The sequence below is a fragment of the Ictidomys tridecemlineatus genome, chromosome 15, assembly GCF_052094955.1.
Source record: "Ictidomys tridecemlineatus isolate mIctTri1 chromosome 15, mIctTri1.hap1, whole genome shotgun sequence".
NCBI lineage: Eukaryota > Metazoa > Chordata > Mammalia > Rodentia > Sciuridae > Ictidomys > Ictidomys tridecemlineatus.
In genome coordinates, this window is record NC_135491.1 from 59,424,944 (window position 1) to 59,441,816 (window position 16,873).

The 16,873-nt window shown below is 46.8% G+C and overlaps 1 protein-coding gene across 12 annotated transcripts in view; it reads left to right on the forward strand.

Annotated features, from left to right (window-relative positions):
* Positions 1–16,873, forward strand: part of Banp (BTG3 associated nuclear protein) — an 85,792-nt gene that overhangs the window by 6,660 nt on the left and 62,259 nt on the right. For 7 of the 12 annotated variants that reach the window (XM_040280170.2, XM_078032799.1, XM_078032801.1 and 4 more), the window contains one exon: positions 16,323–16,479. In XM_040280170.2, the coding sequence (XP_040136104.1) occupies positions 16,392–16,479 (88 nt within the window). In that variant the 5' untranslated portion in view covers positions 16,323–16,391. Of the gene's footprint in view, positions 1–16,322; positions 16,484–16,873 lie in introns of those variants that run through there. The other 5 variants (XM_078032802.1, XM_078032803.1, XM_078032806.1 and 2 more) reach the window with 2 other exon arrangements.

The following is a 16,873-nucleotide window of genomic DNA, read 5'->3' on the forward strand; positions in this document are numbered from 1 at the left end:
TATAGTCTTTTCCATATTCTGAAACATTAATGTTTTATATTTTATTCATCTACTTGACAGCTCTCCCTCTTTGCTTATATCTTCCCATGTTTTCACCTTGATTCTCAAATACTTAAATCGTTGTTAACTAAAAACAAGACGTTCTCGTATACAAGCTATAATATAGTTATCAGAATCAGGAAATTTATTTTGGTATCTGTTATCTAAGCAGATCTTATTTAAATTTTACTAGCAATCCCAGTGATGCCCTTATTGCAAGAGAAAAAGGCTCTTCTGTGGACTTTGGATGTAGTTTTCCCCATGAACAGTTGTTGCATCTCACATCACAAATTGGGCACCAAACTCTCTACAAAATGGGATTCAGTAAAGTTAAAATTATGTAGGTTTATTTATTTATTTGAATTCAGAAGCACCCTGACCACTGAGCCACCTCCCCAGCCCTATTTTGTATTTTATTTAGAGACAGGGTCTCATGGAGTTTTAGTGCCTTGCTTTTGCTGAGGCTGGCTTTAAACACTTTGATCCTTCTGCCTCAGCTTCCCAAGCTGCTGGGATTACAGATGTGTGCCACTGTGTGTGGCTTGTAGGGTTATTTATTTATTTACTTTTTTGTAGGTTTATTTTTGACAAACACTTTGGATAGCCATTTCTGACTGCCGCTATCTTGGGAAAGGCTGAGCCAGGTAGTTGGGGAGGCAGAGACTACAGGGTTTTCAAAGTCTGTCCAGGCCATCTGTTGCAGGTGAGCAGGGTGCCCATGGCTGAAAGGAGCCCCTAGGCCAGATGGGCGGATCCATTCCTATTGGGCTGGGTAAAGACCATTTTCCAGGGTGTGTCTGTACAGCAATGGACATTTATTCATCATTTTTAAAAAAAACTCTAAAGGTCAGGTTTTACTGGATTAAGGTGAAAAAAGCATTCCTGAGAGGCAGATAATACATTTATATCTCTTTAATAAAAAATAATTTATTTTCAATGCAGCATCTCGATTTCCTTTACACTTAAGAAGTTAAGTAGTAGTTGGTAGTCATCTTAAAGTGTTACATCAGTTTCTTGCTGTCATAGTCCAGAGTGGTGATGAGAATTTTCTTGGCTTGGGGTGCTTTGTCTTCTCCCACTTTGGCTTGGTCTGAGCACCACACTTCTGACAGCCTGTAGTCCTGACAACAGTCCTGTGGTCTGTGGAGGGCCCTCCCTCCAAGGAGCCATGTCACTGTGTCGGGGGTTTGTTGGCTGTGAGAAGGCCCTTCTCAGAAATAGCAGGGCAGTCCTGAGGTTGGTGGGTCGCATATGCATGTGTGGGAAGCACACGTCCTTGCTTCCCACCAAGGACGTCCGTCCTTCTAGCTTCTGTGCCAAGGACGTCCGTCCTTCTAGCTTCTGCTGCCCTCCTGCAGAAACACAGCATGGTTTTGGAAGTCTGTTCCATTGCATATAAGTGTCCCCGGTTCTTAAATGTCTGCAAGAAATATTCTGTTTCATTAAGACACTTGCTATTAGCATTTTTTTTTTTTTTGTACAGTGATTAAACCCAGGGTGGTCAACCACTGAGCCACATCCCCAGCCCTTTTTATTTTGAGATAGGATCTTGCTAAGTTGCTGAGGCTGGGATTGAACTTGGAATCTTCCTGCCTTAACCTCCCAAGCTGCTGGGATAACAGATGTGCGCCACCATGCCTGGCTAGCATAGTTTTTCAAAAGTTAGAATATCTTTGATACATTTATGTGCTCTGTGTGGATGTTTTGACAGTTTAAGATTATCATCATCAGAGCAGATCCAGGCAGTCTTTGGCTTTCTGGTTTTCTGGGCATCTTTTGTGGGAGGGATTGAAGAAGGGAGAGATTTATTGCGAGGATCTTGAGGAAGGCTGCCAAGACCCAATAGTGCTGAGGCTGAGGCCCTGCTTGGCTCATTGACTCAGGAGGCAGTAGCCCAAGGGGTCATGCTTGTCCTAAGAGACCTGGGTTGTAGGGCCTGGCACTTAGCTCTGTGGCTGGACTGGGGACCTGCTTACATGCTCGTGTCCATTTCCCACGCTGCATCTCCCTCATCAGCTGCCTGACAGGTTAGTTGGTGTGAAGTATACAGCCCAGCTCCCAGCTGTGGCCTGTGGTCCCTGCCTCTGCCTTTGGGCCCATCCTTGTCACTGTTCGTGACTGTTGGAGGTAGAGTTAACTCTTCTGGTTTTGTGTTGTCTGGTTGGGCTTGCAACCCTCCTGGTTCTTCAGGGGGTCCTGGGGCCTCAGGCTCACAGTACCTCCTGGCCTCAGGGAAGTGGCCTGACTGCACGTTTTGTGGTGAATTGTACTTGGCTGTGTTCCTATGCTTTGACTGTTATTCAGTGACACTGTTGAGAACTATAAATTATTTTTAAATGAGGTTAGTTTGCAGTGTTTAGTATGAATTTCTATAATTTTAGGGCCAATATTTCTTATAAGAACAGGTCAGTGCAAAAAATTACTTTCAAATTAAAAACATTTTTTTCTCACTCATCTCAAATGATACTTAGGGTTATCATTTGGATCAACCTCACCATCAGCTTTCTTGGGTCCAGGTGGGCTGTGGCATATGCCCAGCTGCCTGCAGGGCTCTGAATATTTCCTACTTTATGATGATCAGCTGTTGGCTCAAGAGGCTTGGTGCACTCCTACTGTGAGGAGCGGCTGCCTGACAGCTGTGGTCTCCAGGCACAGTGCTCTTCAAACTCCCCACCCCTCCGTGATGGGCTGGGGCCCAGGTGACTGCTGGCTAGCAGCTGAAGACTCAGGAGGCAGCTCACCTGTGTCCAGTGCACCTCATTCACTGTGCCAGTGCTTGTTGTGGCACAGGGCCAGCAGGCTGCTTGCAGAGGTGCTCCAGACTGCTTCCTGGAGTAGCCAGGTGCTCCATAATGTGACCTCCCTGTAGATGTGTTTCCAGCTCTGGGAGCTTTGGTTACCCTTGTGGTGGTTGTGGGAGTTCCTGCAGCACTCCTTGGCCACTTACACCATGTGCCCCAGTGCTCTTGAACTCGAGAGTCTTTAGAAGTTGGCATTGGCTTTATTTCAGGTGCATTAGCTTTCAAACTTTGGGTCTAAACCCAAGTCAGTTTATCAGCCCGCAGCTAGCATTTAAAAATAGATGAGCATGGTTCTGCACATTGCAGATTCCAGTTGAAGTATGGCAGCCACTCTCCAGCTGCATATTGTTGTGAGTGGCATTTGACTGGGCTTAGGTACCTTTAGATGTCATATATAAAGTTGTAAAAAGACCATCTCTGTAGGGTAGTGGGGCTAAGTTTAGCATATGGTGTTAGCTGCAGTTTACCATTTAGTCTTTCATGCAGTGGTGTGTGACTTCTGTGGGGATCCGCTGATTTCCTTACAACAGGTAGCCCACCAGCGAAGCCGAGCGTTAACTCCTGGTGCATGGCTGTTTGCTGAAGGGAGGAGCTGGACCAGAGTGATTGGGGGCTGTGGGATCTAGCCCTATGAATGGGAAGGATTCTCCAAGGAGCAGGAGGCCTTGGCAGCTGGGAATGAGGGGCGAGGCTCCCAAGAGGGCTTCAGCATGACTTCTGCATGTGACAGAGAATTGGGAAGTGGTGTAGTGCCTGCCATGAGGATGAAGATCATTATTGAGGTCACTGTTGTGCTCCCAAATACCTGCCATGAAGTTTGGGACACTTTTCTGCTGAGGACTAGAGTCTAGGTGTTTTTTTTTTTCCTGGGTGGGGCATAGGGTGTCTGCTCCTTGGTCTGCTGTTGTATTGTGAGAGCAGCCACATACAGTGTGCACATAGCTGGCCATGGCTATGTTTCAATGAAACCTTACTTGTGGACACTGGACTTCGAATTTCGTGTAATTTTCATATCATGAAATATTGTTCTTCTTTTGAGCCACTCCGCGCCCCCCCCCCCCCCCCCCCGACTAACTACTTTTTCCAGTACTAGATGAACCTAGGAACACTGACTTACATCCTCAGCACTTTTCATTGTATTTTAAGATAGGGTTTCCTCAAATTGCCCAGGTGGACCTTGAATTTACCCTCCTGCCCCGGTTTCTCAAGTAGCTGGGATTGCAGGTGTGTGCCATCATATCCAGCCCCCAGCTATTTAAAATTGTGAGCCCATTATTGGCTCTCGGGCTTCATAGAAATAGATGGGAAATGGGTTTGGCTTGTGGACCCCACTTCCCACCCATGGCCTCAGTTGCCTCTGTGCAGTGAAAAAATGGAGCAAGGTCACATGCAGGCTGGCTGTGGATCTGACTGGGAAGGGTTTGGGCCCTACACAGGAATGGTGCTAATGCTGTAAGTGGAGGATGGCCATAGAAGATGCTGGAACTGGGCTCCACAGGGAGGAACTTATTGAAGAGCACAGTCTGGAAGGTACTGACAGGCTGGCCTGGAGGGCTTGGTTCCTGCTCAGCCATTTGTGGTTTGGGAGGGACACAGGGAGCACACTGTAAATGTGGCGTGCCCTGCAGAGGTGGCATTTACACTATAGAGCCATTTGCAGCCCGGGGCCTTGGCAAGAGTGTTTGTCGATGACAGGTATGAGCAGAGAAGCGGACATCAGGGGAACTGGCAGCAGGGGGACCACCAGTACCTGGCCAAGGTCAGTATTGAAGGCTAGCAGATCAGGAGAGGAACAGGGCCTGCAGGCTTCCTTCCTGAGCAGCTGGGAGCCTGGGTGGCATCCCTTTGAGCAGTTCTTATAGGGAAAAGAAGCCAGTGGTCAGGTGAGGAGAGTTCAGCTCTAGGAGGCTGGCACGGACGATCTGAGTGCCAGTAGCCTAGACATGGCTGTCTTTTTCTCTGTGTTGCTGTTTGCACTGGTGTCAGGGTGTCGGTGATGGGCAAGATTGCTGTTGCTTGAGCTTGAATCAAGGCTGTGGTCCCAAATTATGTTTGTGTTGTCCTGTTCTCCACTGCCTTGCAGTTAAAAACACTCAGAATGTCCTTGATAAAGTAGTGAAGTCATTCTATTAAGTAAATCTCTCCCAGACCACACACAGCTGAGCAGAAACCAAAGACCCTCCAGTTCCAGCCTGTTGGTAACTTCTGGGTGGTGCTCTTGCAATGGGCTCCTCCCCATAGAGTCCAGTTCCAGCTCTTTTGATGGCTATCCTCTCCTCAGGCTTTCTCACTGAGCAGGCCTCTTGATCCTCTGTGATGAGGTGAAGTGTGCAGAAGCACGCCTGCATTCCCAGCGGGTGGGTTTCCAGGACAGGCCTCTGCAGTTGGGTTGCTGTGAAAGAAAAATTTACAACCTGATTTTTTTTTCTTTCTTTCTTTTTTTTTTTTTCCAAAATGATCAGAAGCCTGTCATTTCAGAGAAAACCACTAATGGGGTTTGTTGCAAGTGACATCATTTGAGCTGTTAAGTAAAAATCTTGTTGGAAAGCTTGTATCTGCCACTGTGACCCCAGCAGTACCCTCAAGGAGGATGTCAGTGCCAGTGTTAATGATCATGATGCTTTTTGGCATGTACAATGCCCAGTTGCACGAGGGCAGTGGGACAGGTTGCTGAGACCCCCAAGAAAATACCCAGAGATAGCATTATGAGGCACAGGGCTGAGCCGAGAAATGCTTGCAGGGAAGGTCCGGCGAGAAATGCTTGCAGGGAAGGTCCGGTGGCAGCAGGCTGACAGCATCTGTATCCCTTACTGCTTTGCTGAGCAGGGCCTCTTCTCTCTCAGTGTCTTGTCCATGGTGGCTGCCTGGATGAGTGACGGGTCCTTTTCACAGTGCTCTCAGTTCTGCTCCTTCCCCAGTCAGGGGTTTTATATGTTAGGCTGCAGGAGCAGGGACACCATCAACATTGGTTCACTTAGTTTGCTTGTCTGAGCAGCATCCCGAGGAGCAGCTGTCCTGGTGTGTGGGGAAGAAAGTGGCTTTTTACAGTTAACACTGTCTTGTCCTCCTCTCAGTGTACATAAGAGAAAGCCAGCATCCTCCAAGGTAACGGGATCTGGACTTTCCAAACCAGGCTGCTCTCGTTGTTCCCATTGTCCCACTTTCTTTGCTAGGTTTTTGGGAATAGAAAGAGGGCATCCAGGGACTTGTTCCACTGTCCCCCATTTCTTTAAGGACGATACACTTGTGATGTCATGTAACTGCAATATCGGGAAGACCTGCTCAGCAAGTCTTGTCGGTGATGGACACAGGTCACACTTGGGCAAAAGCTCCACTTCCTGTGCAAGGCAAGTGGGTGGACCCTAGAGTGGTCAGTGTGGAAGTTCACCACTGTATTCATGGGTCACACTGCAGCTAGCCTTCAAGGAAGAATAAAAGACTTGGGTTTTGGTGTCTCCTTGTGAGGCTGGGCTTTTGTCACAGGATCAGCCAAAGCCACCCGACTCAACAGTTTAGAAATAGATGCATTTCCTTGCTGTTGAACTTGGCATTAAAGAGATTTGTAAAAGTGCAAAAGCAATGTCCCTTGAGAAAGTTTTGTTTTTTTTGAAACTATAGTTAATTTTCATAAAAAATGCTTTGTTCATTTGTAATATGTTGATTTTTGTAATTCTTATTTATTTTTGTAATAAATAGTAAATATTAAGTAACAGTGCCTAATCAATAGTCTTACATTTTTGTGCTGTAATTTCAAATATGGAATATTGCCAGGGATAAGAATGCAGGCACGGCTCTTTGGAGGCCTCGGTAATTTAAAATGTTGAGGGGGTCCTGAGACTAAAAGGTCAGAGGGTGTCTGCCATAAAGTGTGAAGCCTTTTCATTCATGTCTCTAGATTCTGCATACTAATGTGATCAGGGTTAACTTTTAGCCATACACTTAAAAATTCAACTCCTGCCCAAGCATTTGGAGTTGTGATAATGATCTTTGAACTTATTTGCTTAAACACTTAGGCACCAGGGTGTGTTCCTGTCCCAGAAGGCTGCCGGGAAGTTGTTGTGCACCTGCCACAGCCTACCCTGCTGCCCTCTGCTTGGCTGGGCACCCTGCAGGCTGAAGCCAGCTGCGGCTCAGAACTGCAGGAGGGCTGTCTGCTCCTGCCCCTATGGCTCATGTTGAGGACGTGTACCTGTGTCAGGAGAATAGAAGTCAAAGTTTGAAGATTAATCAAACGTTAGGAACATAAGTGGGGAGGACCTGACCTGAGGCCAGTTTGCCTCCTTTCCTGATTTTAAATTTAAATTAAGTGTTGCCTGAAGTTTCCCAAGAATATGTGGATACCCAGGAAAAAGTAGTTCTGGCTTCTTCCTGAGTTCTTCATCCTGAACAGCCAATTACAGTCTTTTAAAAAATTTCTCCCCCATTTCAATCTTAGCATATTCTAGCTCAGACTAATTTGGGGCTAAAAAAGTAAGCTGTTTTATACATATCTCCGTTTAATAAAAGTTGATTTCTTTGCTGACTTCACACTGGCTATTTATTTTATTACAGCTCTTATATCACAAAAGTGTTAAGTTGAATGGAGTGGTCTTCCATCTCCCATGTTTCCTTGTTCCTGGAGACATAGCTTTCTAACTGGATGCTTAATGATTTCTCCAAGAGAAAATGAAATTGCTGTCCTTAATTTTTCTGGCATTGTGGACTTAAGCATTCTAAGTCAGATTGGCCAGAAGTCTTAAGAGGGAGATGGCATGGCATGAAGAATGGGGACATCGTGTGGCCAGGTGAGGTTCCCTACCATGCTGCCATGTTTCCAGGGCCTTTTGTGTGCTGTTGCACACACTGGGTGCCTTAGGTTTAGGATCTCTTCTCTTGTGCTGGGGCTGTTCTGGCTCGGAGGCTGCTTGCCAGCAGGGAGTTGGAGTTTGTCATCTCTCTTCTGGGTTGTGTTTTACCCAGGGCACATGGGATGCTTCTCTGTAGACAGTTGCTCCTTCCAGGAGAGCATCCCCAGCCTGGGAGGTTGTGTGTGTGAATTGTAGTTTCTTGTTTTCTGTGGATGTGGCCTCGTTCAGATCATATGCAGCATGGACACTCTCATCACGGGTTAGTGTAAGAAAAAGCTCCATGAGGAATACTTGTGCTCTAAAACTGGATGGAAAAGAATCCATTTTGTCTTTCCTCCCAAGTGACCTGTGTGATGCTGTTCACTAGTGACCAAGGGTGCCCCAAGGAGGGACCTCCCAGTTTGGAACACAGGGGGTTTATGGAGTTATTTTTTCTTGCTATTTCCTTTCACATAATGAGAGCTAATAATCTGTAGTGTTTTCTTTTTTAACCTTTACTGCTAAAGCTGCTTTGTGAAAAATTATTTCAGGGCTGGGTCTGTGGCTCAGAGGCAGAGCGGTCGCCTGGCATGCATGAGGCACTGGGTTCGATCCTCAGCACCACATAAAATAAAATAAAGTTATTGTGTCCACCTATAATTAAAAAATAAATATAAAAAAGGAAAAAATTATTTCAATTGAAATAGCTTTTCTTTTATTCCTGTTTTGATGTCTTCACAGTTTTGTTTTATGGGTTCCCAAAATACTTGAGTAATAGCAAAATTAAAAATATATTTGCAGTTACCTATTTCAGCTGATGAACAGCTACTGTTGTATGTTATTGACATGTATAGCAGTTTGTTTTATTATCACTGTTAATAATGGGTCATTTACATTATTTAAAAAATATTTTTTTAGATATTGATGGACTTTTATTTTATTCATTTATTTATATGTGGTGCTGAGAATTGAACCTAGTGCCTCCCACATGCTAGGCAAGCCTTCTACCACTGAGCCACACCCCAGCCCCTCATTTACATTTTTAAAGTTACCATTTAGATTTATGTAGGTGATTATACTGCAGCTTTTCTTGAAATGAGAACATAGACACAAAGAACTTTGAAGACCTTAATCTATGGTCTTTATTAATTTTTAACTTAATATTCTTGATTAACATGATGCTTGTACATATCCATAGGTTCAAGTGTGGTGTGGCCACATGTGTACAGCATGCACTGATGGAGTCAGGGTAGTGAGGGTTCCCCTCAGCGGTGATATCCCATGGGAATGCTGACACCACACCTGTGCGGTGTGTGACTTGAGCAGAATGTTCTTCTGGGTTCATTGTGGGTATAATAACTGAGTGCTGGCACCTGTACACCCTGTGTTAGGCCCTGAGCAGAGCCACGGGAGCTCCTGCCCCAGTGGGGCTCCCTTCTAGGTGACGGATACTATGATATATGGAAGGTTAAGAGGAAAGGGCCGAGGAGTGGGTGCTGATGGGGCTCAGTTGGGTGTGGTCAGGGGTCACTGAGGAGATGGTGTGGGAGCCCAGGTTGGGACGAGGGACCAGGTGGAAGTCTGGCTGGAAGGGCTTTGTGCTGGGTCCTGCCTGAAGAACTTGGGGGCTAATGGGACGGAGTGAGCAAGGAGCGGCATCCTGAAGGGAACTTATAAGAGTGTTATTGCCCACATTCGCTTCAGAGGGCCCAGGAGTGTCCTAAGGTCTTTGGAACTGCAACTGGACTGACCCTTGCTGAATGTGATCCCAGAGCTGTGTTGGAGGCTATCACTGGGCAGGCAGAAGCAAGAGACCAGAAGAGAGCAGTGCGTGAGTCTAGATGAAAGGGGACAGACCTGGGTCTGGACAGGCGGTGGACTGGTGAGATGAGGCCAGAGTCTGCGAGAGGAAAGAAGAAGGAAGACCCAGTCAGCACAGGAGGTTTTGACCCGAGTCTCTGGGAGGTGAGATGGGAAGAGAGCCTGGAGAGTGCTGCGAGCTCAGTGCACATGTGCTGACCTGCGAGCAGCCCGGGAGCTATCCCAGGGCAGTGTGAGGCGGACCTGGTGTGCAGCAGCTACAGTTCCTAGCTTCAGAGCCACCAGGCCAGACTGTCAGGTGCCACTGCCCCTGAGCAGAGGGTCCAGCACTGAGTCCTGGGTGCTGCAGCAGGGAGGTAATTCAGGGTCATCAGAAATAGGCATTGGTGGCCTGGGTGGCAGTGCAGAGCAAAGTCCCACAGGAGCAACAGGGAGGATGGAGGATGGCATGTGGGGATCCCTGAGGGAACGGAGCTCCTGGAGCAGAGCAACTGAGGTGGATGGGCTGTCATGTGACTTCTGGTGGCATGGGCTGCCAGGGGCCGTGAAGATAGGAAAAACTGGTCTGGACACAGAGGTAGTTTTGAAGATGGCAGTATGACTTTCCGGGAGACATGGGGCCAGCCAAGCTGGGTGGGGCAGAGGTAGGGGAGCTCTTGATAGGTCATCAGTAGAATCCATAGGAGGAAGGGATGGAGGTCTGAAGGGAGTGGAGAAAGTGTGCCTTGGGGTCTAGGATCCCAGAGGTGCCCATGGGCTTCGAGGATGGCTGGGCTTGAAGTGGCTTCTCTCTGTGGCCCTGTGTAGCTGGGCTCTCCCCAGCCTGTGCACTGAGGGGCCTTCGAGGCAGGTAATGAAAGGGCTCTCAGGTTCCTTTTGGCTTGATGCTGTTGGCCTCATCTACCACTGTTTTGCTTTAGGAAAAGAGTTTCACAGGTAACCAGTGAAAAAATTGCTTATGGAAACTGAGTAGGTTGGAAGGTAGAGCACCAGGGAGGGAGCTCCTGCTGGCTGTGCCTCTTCCTGGCGGAGGCCTTGGAACGTGGGCACTGCATGCAGTTGCTGTGGACTTGGGACACATGTGCAGTTGTTAGGGAAAGGATGGGTATTGTGTCATATGTGCTGCTCTGGAACTCTCTGTTTACATTTCTTGGTACGTGCAGTTAAGTCAGTCTGTTTTGTTCATGACTGCGGTGAATGGCTGTGCCACCCTTGACTTCGCTGTCTGCTGCTGTGGAGCATTTGGGATATTGCTGGGGGCTGGGGGTGCCCTTTTCTCCACGTGTACCCTGGGAGATGGAGGTTCCAAGGAAAAACTGTCTAAGTCTTTATTGAACATTGATCTCAACCCAGCTGTTTTATTATATTAAGACTGGACTATCCCCAGGACTTCTGAGAAATGACACATTTAATTTGCCAAAATGGCAACCACAGGCATTACTCTGTTCCAGTTTTTTTGGGCTCATTGCCTTGGTTTTTCTATTGAAACCTTCACTGTTAACAGAATTTTAAATGACTCTTTATCCTGGCAACAGAATCATTTTGAGAAAACAACTTGGATAACAGTGGCGTCCTCATTTGGAGGAGGTTAGGATACAGGGTTTTATGGTGAGTTCACAGTATTTTCTTAAGCCACTTGCAGAGCTTTTAGAAACCAGGGTAAAGCTTGCATTGGTCATTTCAAAAAGGTTTCCCCTGGCCCAACAGGTATTTAACATGGAATGTGTGGACCCAGGCCCATCTGTGAATGTGATTCCAGGGCTAACATTGTTTAAATAGGTTTTTTTCTTTTGTTCTTTCTTTTTTCTTTGCACATGCTAGGTAAGTGCTCCACCACTGAGATATATCCCAAACTCTTTTTTTTAAAAAAAGTTTTATTTTGAGATAGTGTTTGACTAAGTTGCCTAGAATAACCTTGAATGTATATCCTCTTGCCTTAGCCTCCAGAATAATTGGGATTATAGGTGTGTACTACCAGGCCTGGTTTAAAATCACAGGTTGGTTATTCTAATTTCTTATGAGGATGTCCTGGGGCAGAGAGCCTAGGACAGTGGGCAGTCCCGTGAGTGCGAGGGCCCGAGCTCCTCCTTGCGGCTTCCCCACCCTTCAGCTCTTTTGTCCTATCCTCATCCCAGGCCTGGAAACCAGCTGAACAGGGTATGGAGAAGTGCCCAGGCCACATGCCAGTTCTTTTTGAGGTGGTTTCCAGAGGTTTCTGTCTCTGTGTCCCATGATCACAGCTTGCTGTAGGGGAGGCTAGAGGTGCATCTGTCTGGTGGCCTTCTGCCCTGCTTAGGGGTCTTCATTGGGGAGCAAGGGGTAGGGGTACTGGGATAGGCAGCCTGCAGTTGTGGTATTTATGTAGCCTCTAGAACTTGGTAAAACTTTGCCTGTCTTTTGTGCTTTTTCTCAGAAAAGAGTTTATATCGTCTTTTAAAACATTAAAAAAAATATTTTGAAAGCAGCCTGTGACCCTAAAATGTCTTAAATCCACCAGTGCAGCATTTGGTGGGGTGGCATTATCTGACTGAGGACTGCTGCCTTCATTAAGAAGTGTAGTTTATCCCTTAGCTAGTCTTGGCTTTGCTGCTTTGGTTGGAAGAGAAGACAGGATTTATGGCATGTGAGGTATGAATCCTCAATGTGACTGCCAGGCAACCTTCCCTCAAGTCCTGTCATGGGTTAGCACCATCACACACTGGGCCTGGAGGCTCACCTGGGTCAAGCAGGGTGGCCGCTGTCTGACCCTAGTACCTGGAGCTGGTTACCGGGTAGATGGCCGAAGACAGTCCCAGCGCTGGCCTTGGGCACTGCAGTTTGGAGACTACCATGGTATCTCCTGGGTGGCCTTTGTCACACCTGTGGAGAGATGATGTTTCGTTTGTGTTGTGTGTTACTAGGCACACAGAAGGCTGAGGATGCCACTTGATGACGTCCTGTGAACTCTGAGTAGGCTTGTGACCTTTTTTCTATTGCCATGAAGGAAGGAAATGAGCTCTTTGGCCTGTGTGCAACAAATATTTTTTCCTAGTTTGTTTGAATTTTCCCTTTTAAAATGTCCTTTTTATTGAGTATGATGCAGACATAGAAATCAGAAGAGGGACGGTGGACTAGGACGCCTCCTAGGCCGCGCATGTCCCCATTACTACCCAGGCCAGGAGCGTGTGGCCGGCCACCCTTGCTCTTGGCATGCCCTTGCTTCTGTGGGACAGCACCAGTCTTTAGAGCTCCACTACCCAGGTTTCTACTCTTCAGTCCTGTAGTTTTGTCTGTTTTTGTTTAATGTTTGAAGTCTCCTTTAATTTCTGCACGCCTCTTATTACGGTGGGATCTAGAACGTCCCCCAAAGGCTCAAGTGTGGAAGGCTTGGTGCTGACATGTTCAGGTTGGCCTCTTGGAAAGTGATTGGATCGTGAGGGCCCTTATCTTATCAATGGTTCAATCCTTTGATGGATTAATAATTGATGGCTTTGATGGGAGGTGGTGGAGACTGTAGGGGCTGGGGAACTTGTTGGAGGAAGTAGGTCACTGAGGCTGTGTCCTGGAAGAGTGCATCTGCTTCTTGCTCTCTGCTTCCTGGCCACTGTGGGCAGGGCAACCTGCCTCCCTTCCACCCTTCCACTATGATGTTCTGCCTCCCTCAGGCTCAGAGCAATGCAGCCAGCTGACCGTGGGCTGGACCTCTGAAACTGAGAGCCAGAATAGACCTGTCCTCCCCTGAGTTGCTTTTAGGGGTTTGTCACAGCAGTGAAAAGCTGACCTGGTACTCCCCACCCCAGTACCGCTCAGCTGAGGTTTAATGGTTATTTGTGGCATGCCCCGAGTCTGGGTTTGCTTTGCTGTCTGAATCTCTGCAGTCTTGTTCAGCAAGTTCTCCAGACCTCTCCATTTCCTGTGAGGGGTAGCATGGCTGTTCCACCACTTGCCATGGGTCACTTCTAGTACGCCATGTAAAGTACTTTGTTGAGCTGAGTGTGATGACACACACCTGTAGTCCCAGTGGCTCAGGAGACTGAGGCAGGAGGATCGTGAGTTCAAAGTGAGCAAAAGTGAGGCACTAAGTAACTCAGTGAGACTCTGTCTCTAAATAAAATACAAATAGGGCTGGGGATAAGGCTCAGTGGCCGAGTGCCTGGAGTTCAATCCCTGGTACTCCCACCAAAAAAAAAAAGGTCCTTTGTTGAAAATGCATCAGTGCTCCATCCTGCCGAGCACCCTGACTAGCAGCATAGCACACCAAGAGTAGTGGGAACATTTAGGGTATACACCTTGGCTGCCCATCATCAGCAGAAAGTCAGGAAAGACCAGTATTTGAGTGTGGTTCCTACTGAATGTGTGTTAGAACCATCAGAAAGTTAAAAACAGTGAGTGAAACCGCTATAACTTGGAGCAGTCTCTTTAGAACTGCAGAAGGGGCTGGGCTCAGTGGTACAGCGCTTGCCTTGCAGGTGTGAGGCCCTAGGTTCGATCCTTAGCACCACATAAAAATAAATAAATAAATGAAGATATTGTGTCCATCTACAACTAAAAAAATAAAAAAAAAATGTTTAAAAAAAAAAAGCTGCAGGAGGTTACTGAGAGCCAGTGTTTTGTGTGGTGAGCTTCCACCTGGGCAGTGGTGTATTCCTCACTAATGAGGCAAATGATGTTGGTTTTCTTTTTTGATATTACCAGCCCTGCCTTTCCAGGGTCCAGATTCCCAGATTATTAGGAATTGCAAAATTATGACCATTTCTTCTTCATTTCTCTGCTGTGATAATTCTGTTCAGAGGAGTGACCCAATTTGTATAGGAAAACAGGATAAACGCTTGATATATTATTACTATTTTTTAAAAAAATTATGCTTAGTTCCCCAGTACCCTCCAAATTAATGAATTTAAAAATATTTCTATTTAACCCCATTGCAACTATCATCCTTATTGATGGTCAATTTGTTCCCCCTTTGAGGAGGACTGGCTTCTTCTTGTTGGCCCCTGAGTCTTTCTGACACAACTCTGTGGTCTTTCTTTAGATTGGACATTGCAGGATGTTCTAGGCTCAGCTTGTGTATTACTTGCCTCAGACTTGGAGTCAGACATGTCTCCATGTCTCCATGGTCTCCTTAGGGGAGAGACGGCTTTTGGCACCATAACCTGGGCTCCAAGGGTGCAGGTGGTCACCTGTTGATTGCTGGTTCTATACTTCTGTGGTAGACAGAGGTAGAGTGTATATGAATGTGCATGGAAGTTTGTACTTGGATTTCAGTTCTTAGCCCCCAGGCATTTCCTTGACTCGTATCACTGTACCTGCTTCTCCAGGCTCTTAAGGACATTAGGAATGATAATAGCACTCATTTGTACACTGAGCATTCCCAGAAGGGAGTGTAAACACTGCTGCTCAATACGATTGCTGAAATTGTTACAGTTGGGTATGGGCTTCCCATTTTTCTCCCATTTAGGTTCTGCTCTGCCGTGTTGGGAGCGGGTGTCGTCCACACTGTGCTGTCTCCTTTGTGGGGTTTGTCTGGGCCTACCCTGCGTGTGGGTCCAGAACTCACCACTGACCTCCTGTGCGTCTTTTCCAGGGGTTGAGTCCTGAAGTTGTTTTTAGCATGTTCTTCAGGAAGTGCTCATGGGTTACTACCTACTGAGTGCAGCATGTTGGTCACAGCTTGTTCCTTTATGCTTGAGAGTGATCTTGTCTGGTGTAGAATTCTTAGCTCATTTCCTTTCCTTTAGTATTGTAAATATGTTAGTTCATTCTCTTCTGTTCTGATGTAAGCATCTAATTTTCTTACCATTACTAAGTCATTTAGTCTTTTGCCTGGATGTGTAAAGAAATTTTTGAATAGCATTCTTACATTTTTATTATCTTACATTTTATTTTTATTATCTTACATTTTATTATCCCCCACCTTAGTGATTTTACCCCCCCCCCCCGCCCCCGCAACGGCTTTTGGGAGAGTTTTCTTTTTTTCTGTTGCTGTTTCTGGGAGTTGATGGGGCCTTATATTTTTCTATCACTGAGCCCGCCCCTGGCCCAGGAGAGTTTTCTTGTATTGCATTTTTAGTATTTCATTTGATGGCTTTGGTTTTCGCCTGTAGAGTCTCCTCTTAAATGCATGTTGGGTCTTTTTTTTACTCTCTTCTGTGCTACCTTTTCTTAAAACCTTTTCATCTATTTTTCTTCTTTACATTCTTAAAATTTTATTCATTTCTCTCCTTTTTGTATTTGTATTCTATTGTGTTATTTGCTCAGGTTCCTTCTAACCTAGACTTTCTGAAATTACTTATTTAGATTTGAGTTGATAGACTGTACTTGGGATAATGTGGCCTCATTTCTGTTTTTGGAAAACAAAGTCTCTTGAGGCCTAATCCCAGTGCCATGTGGTGTGGGAGCAGGCATGGAGGGTCTGCTTAGGAGACATTCTGGACATGGGACCAGAGGTCACATTGGAGACCAATGGTGCTGTGCAGCTAGGACACTGTCTTTCTGGGGTGTGGCAGTCAGAGCAGGCTGAGGCCTGTGGGGAGCAGGTAAGGGCAGGAGGTTGCAGGAGGCAGGTGGGGTGAGGTTCCCCAAACCCACACTAGGAAGCTGTCTTTGAAGGTGACCACAGAGCGGAGTGGGAAAGTGAGGCTGTTCAGTGGGGTTGGGCCTGCCCTTGAGAAGAGAGCCCGAGTGGTGCTGCCAGGCTGGGTCTATATCTCAGAGTGGGCCCTGCGTGGTCCGGGCAGGAGCATCCTGTAGTTCAGACCCACAGTACGGAGCTCCCCAGCACATGTGGTGGGAGTTTGTTGGCTCATACGTCATACTTGTTAATGTTCCTCTCTGCTTTCTTGGTTTTGTTTTGTAGGTGACAGACACCCAGCGCCCTGTGAGCTGGACCCCTGCTTGTGGGCCGGCCTCTCTCTGCTCCTTCTGGATGATGTCAGAACAGGACCTAGCGGATGTGGTTCAAATCGCAGTGGAAGACTTGAGTCCTGATCATCCAGGTACAGAGCTGTGGGACAGTAGGTGAAATATTATTTTCTTTATTCCAGTAGTTTTCTTTCTTTTAAATTAAGCAGAGACAACAGTGATACATGCTGCATAGGAGAATTCAAGTCATGGGGGTTGGGGCTGGGGCTGAGGCTCAGCGGTAGAGCGCTCACCTAGCACGTGTGAGGCACTGGGTTCAGTCCTCAGCACCACATAAAAATAAATAAATGAAATAAAGATATTATGTCCAACTACAACTAAAAAAAAAAATTAAAAAAAGAGAGAATTCAAGTCATGGTGGGTGAACAGTCAACCCTCCTTGACTCACTTGACCACTCTGGCCCCCAAGTCCCTTCCCAGATGTGCAGCTGCCCAGCACTTGCCCTCTCTGCACATCCTGCCACCTGTGTGCACTCTCTGACAGGC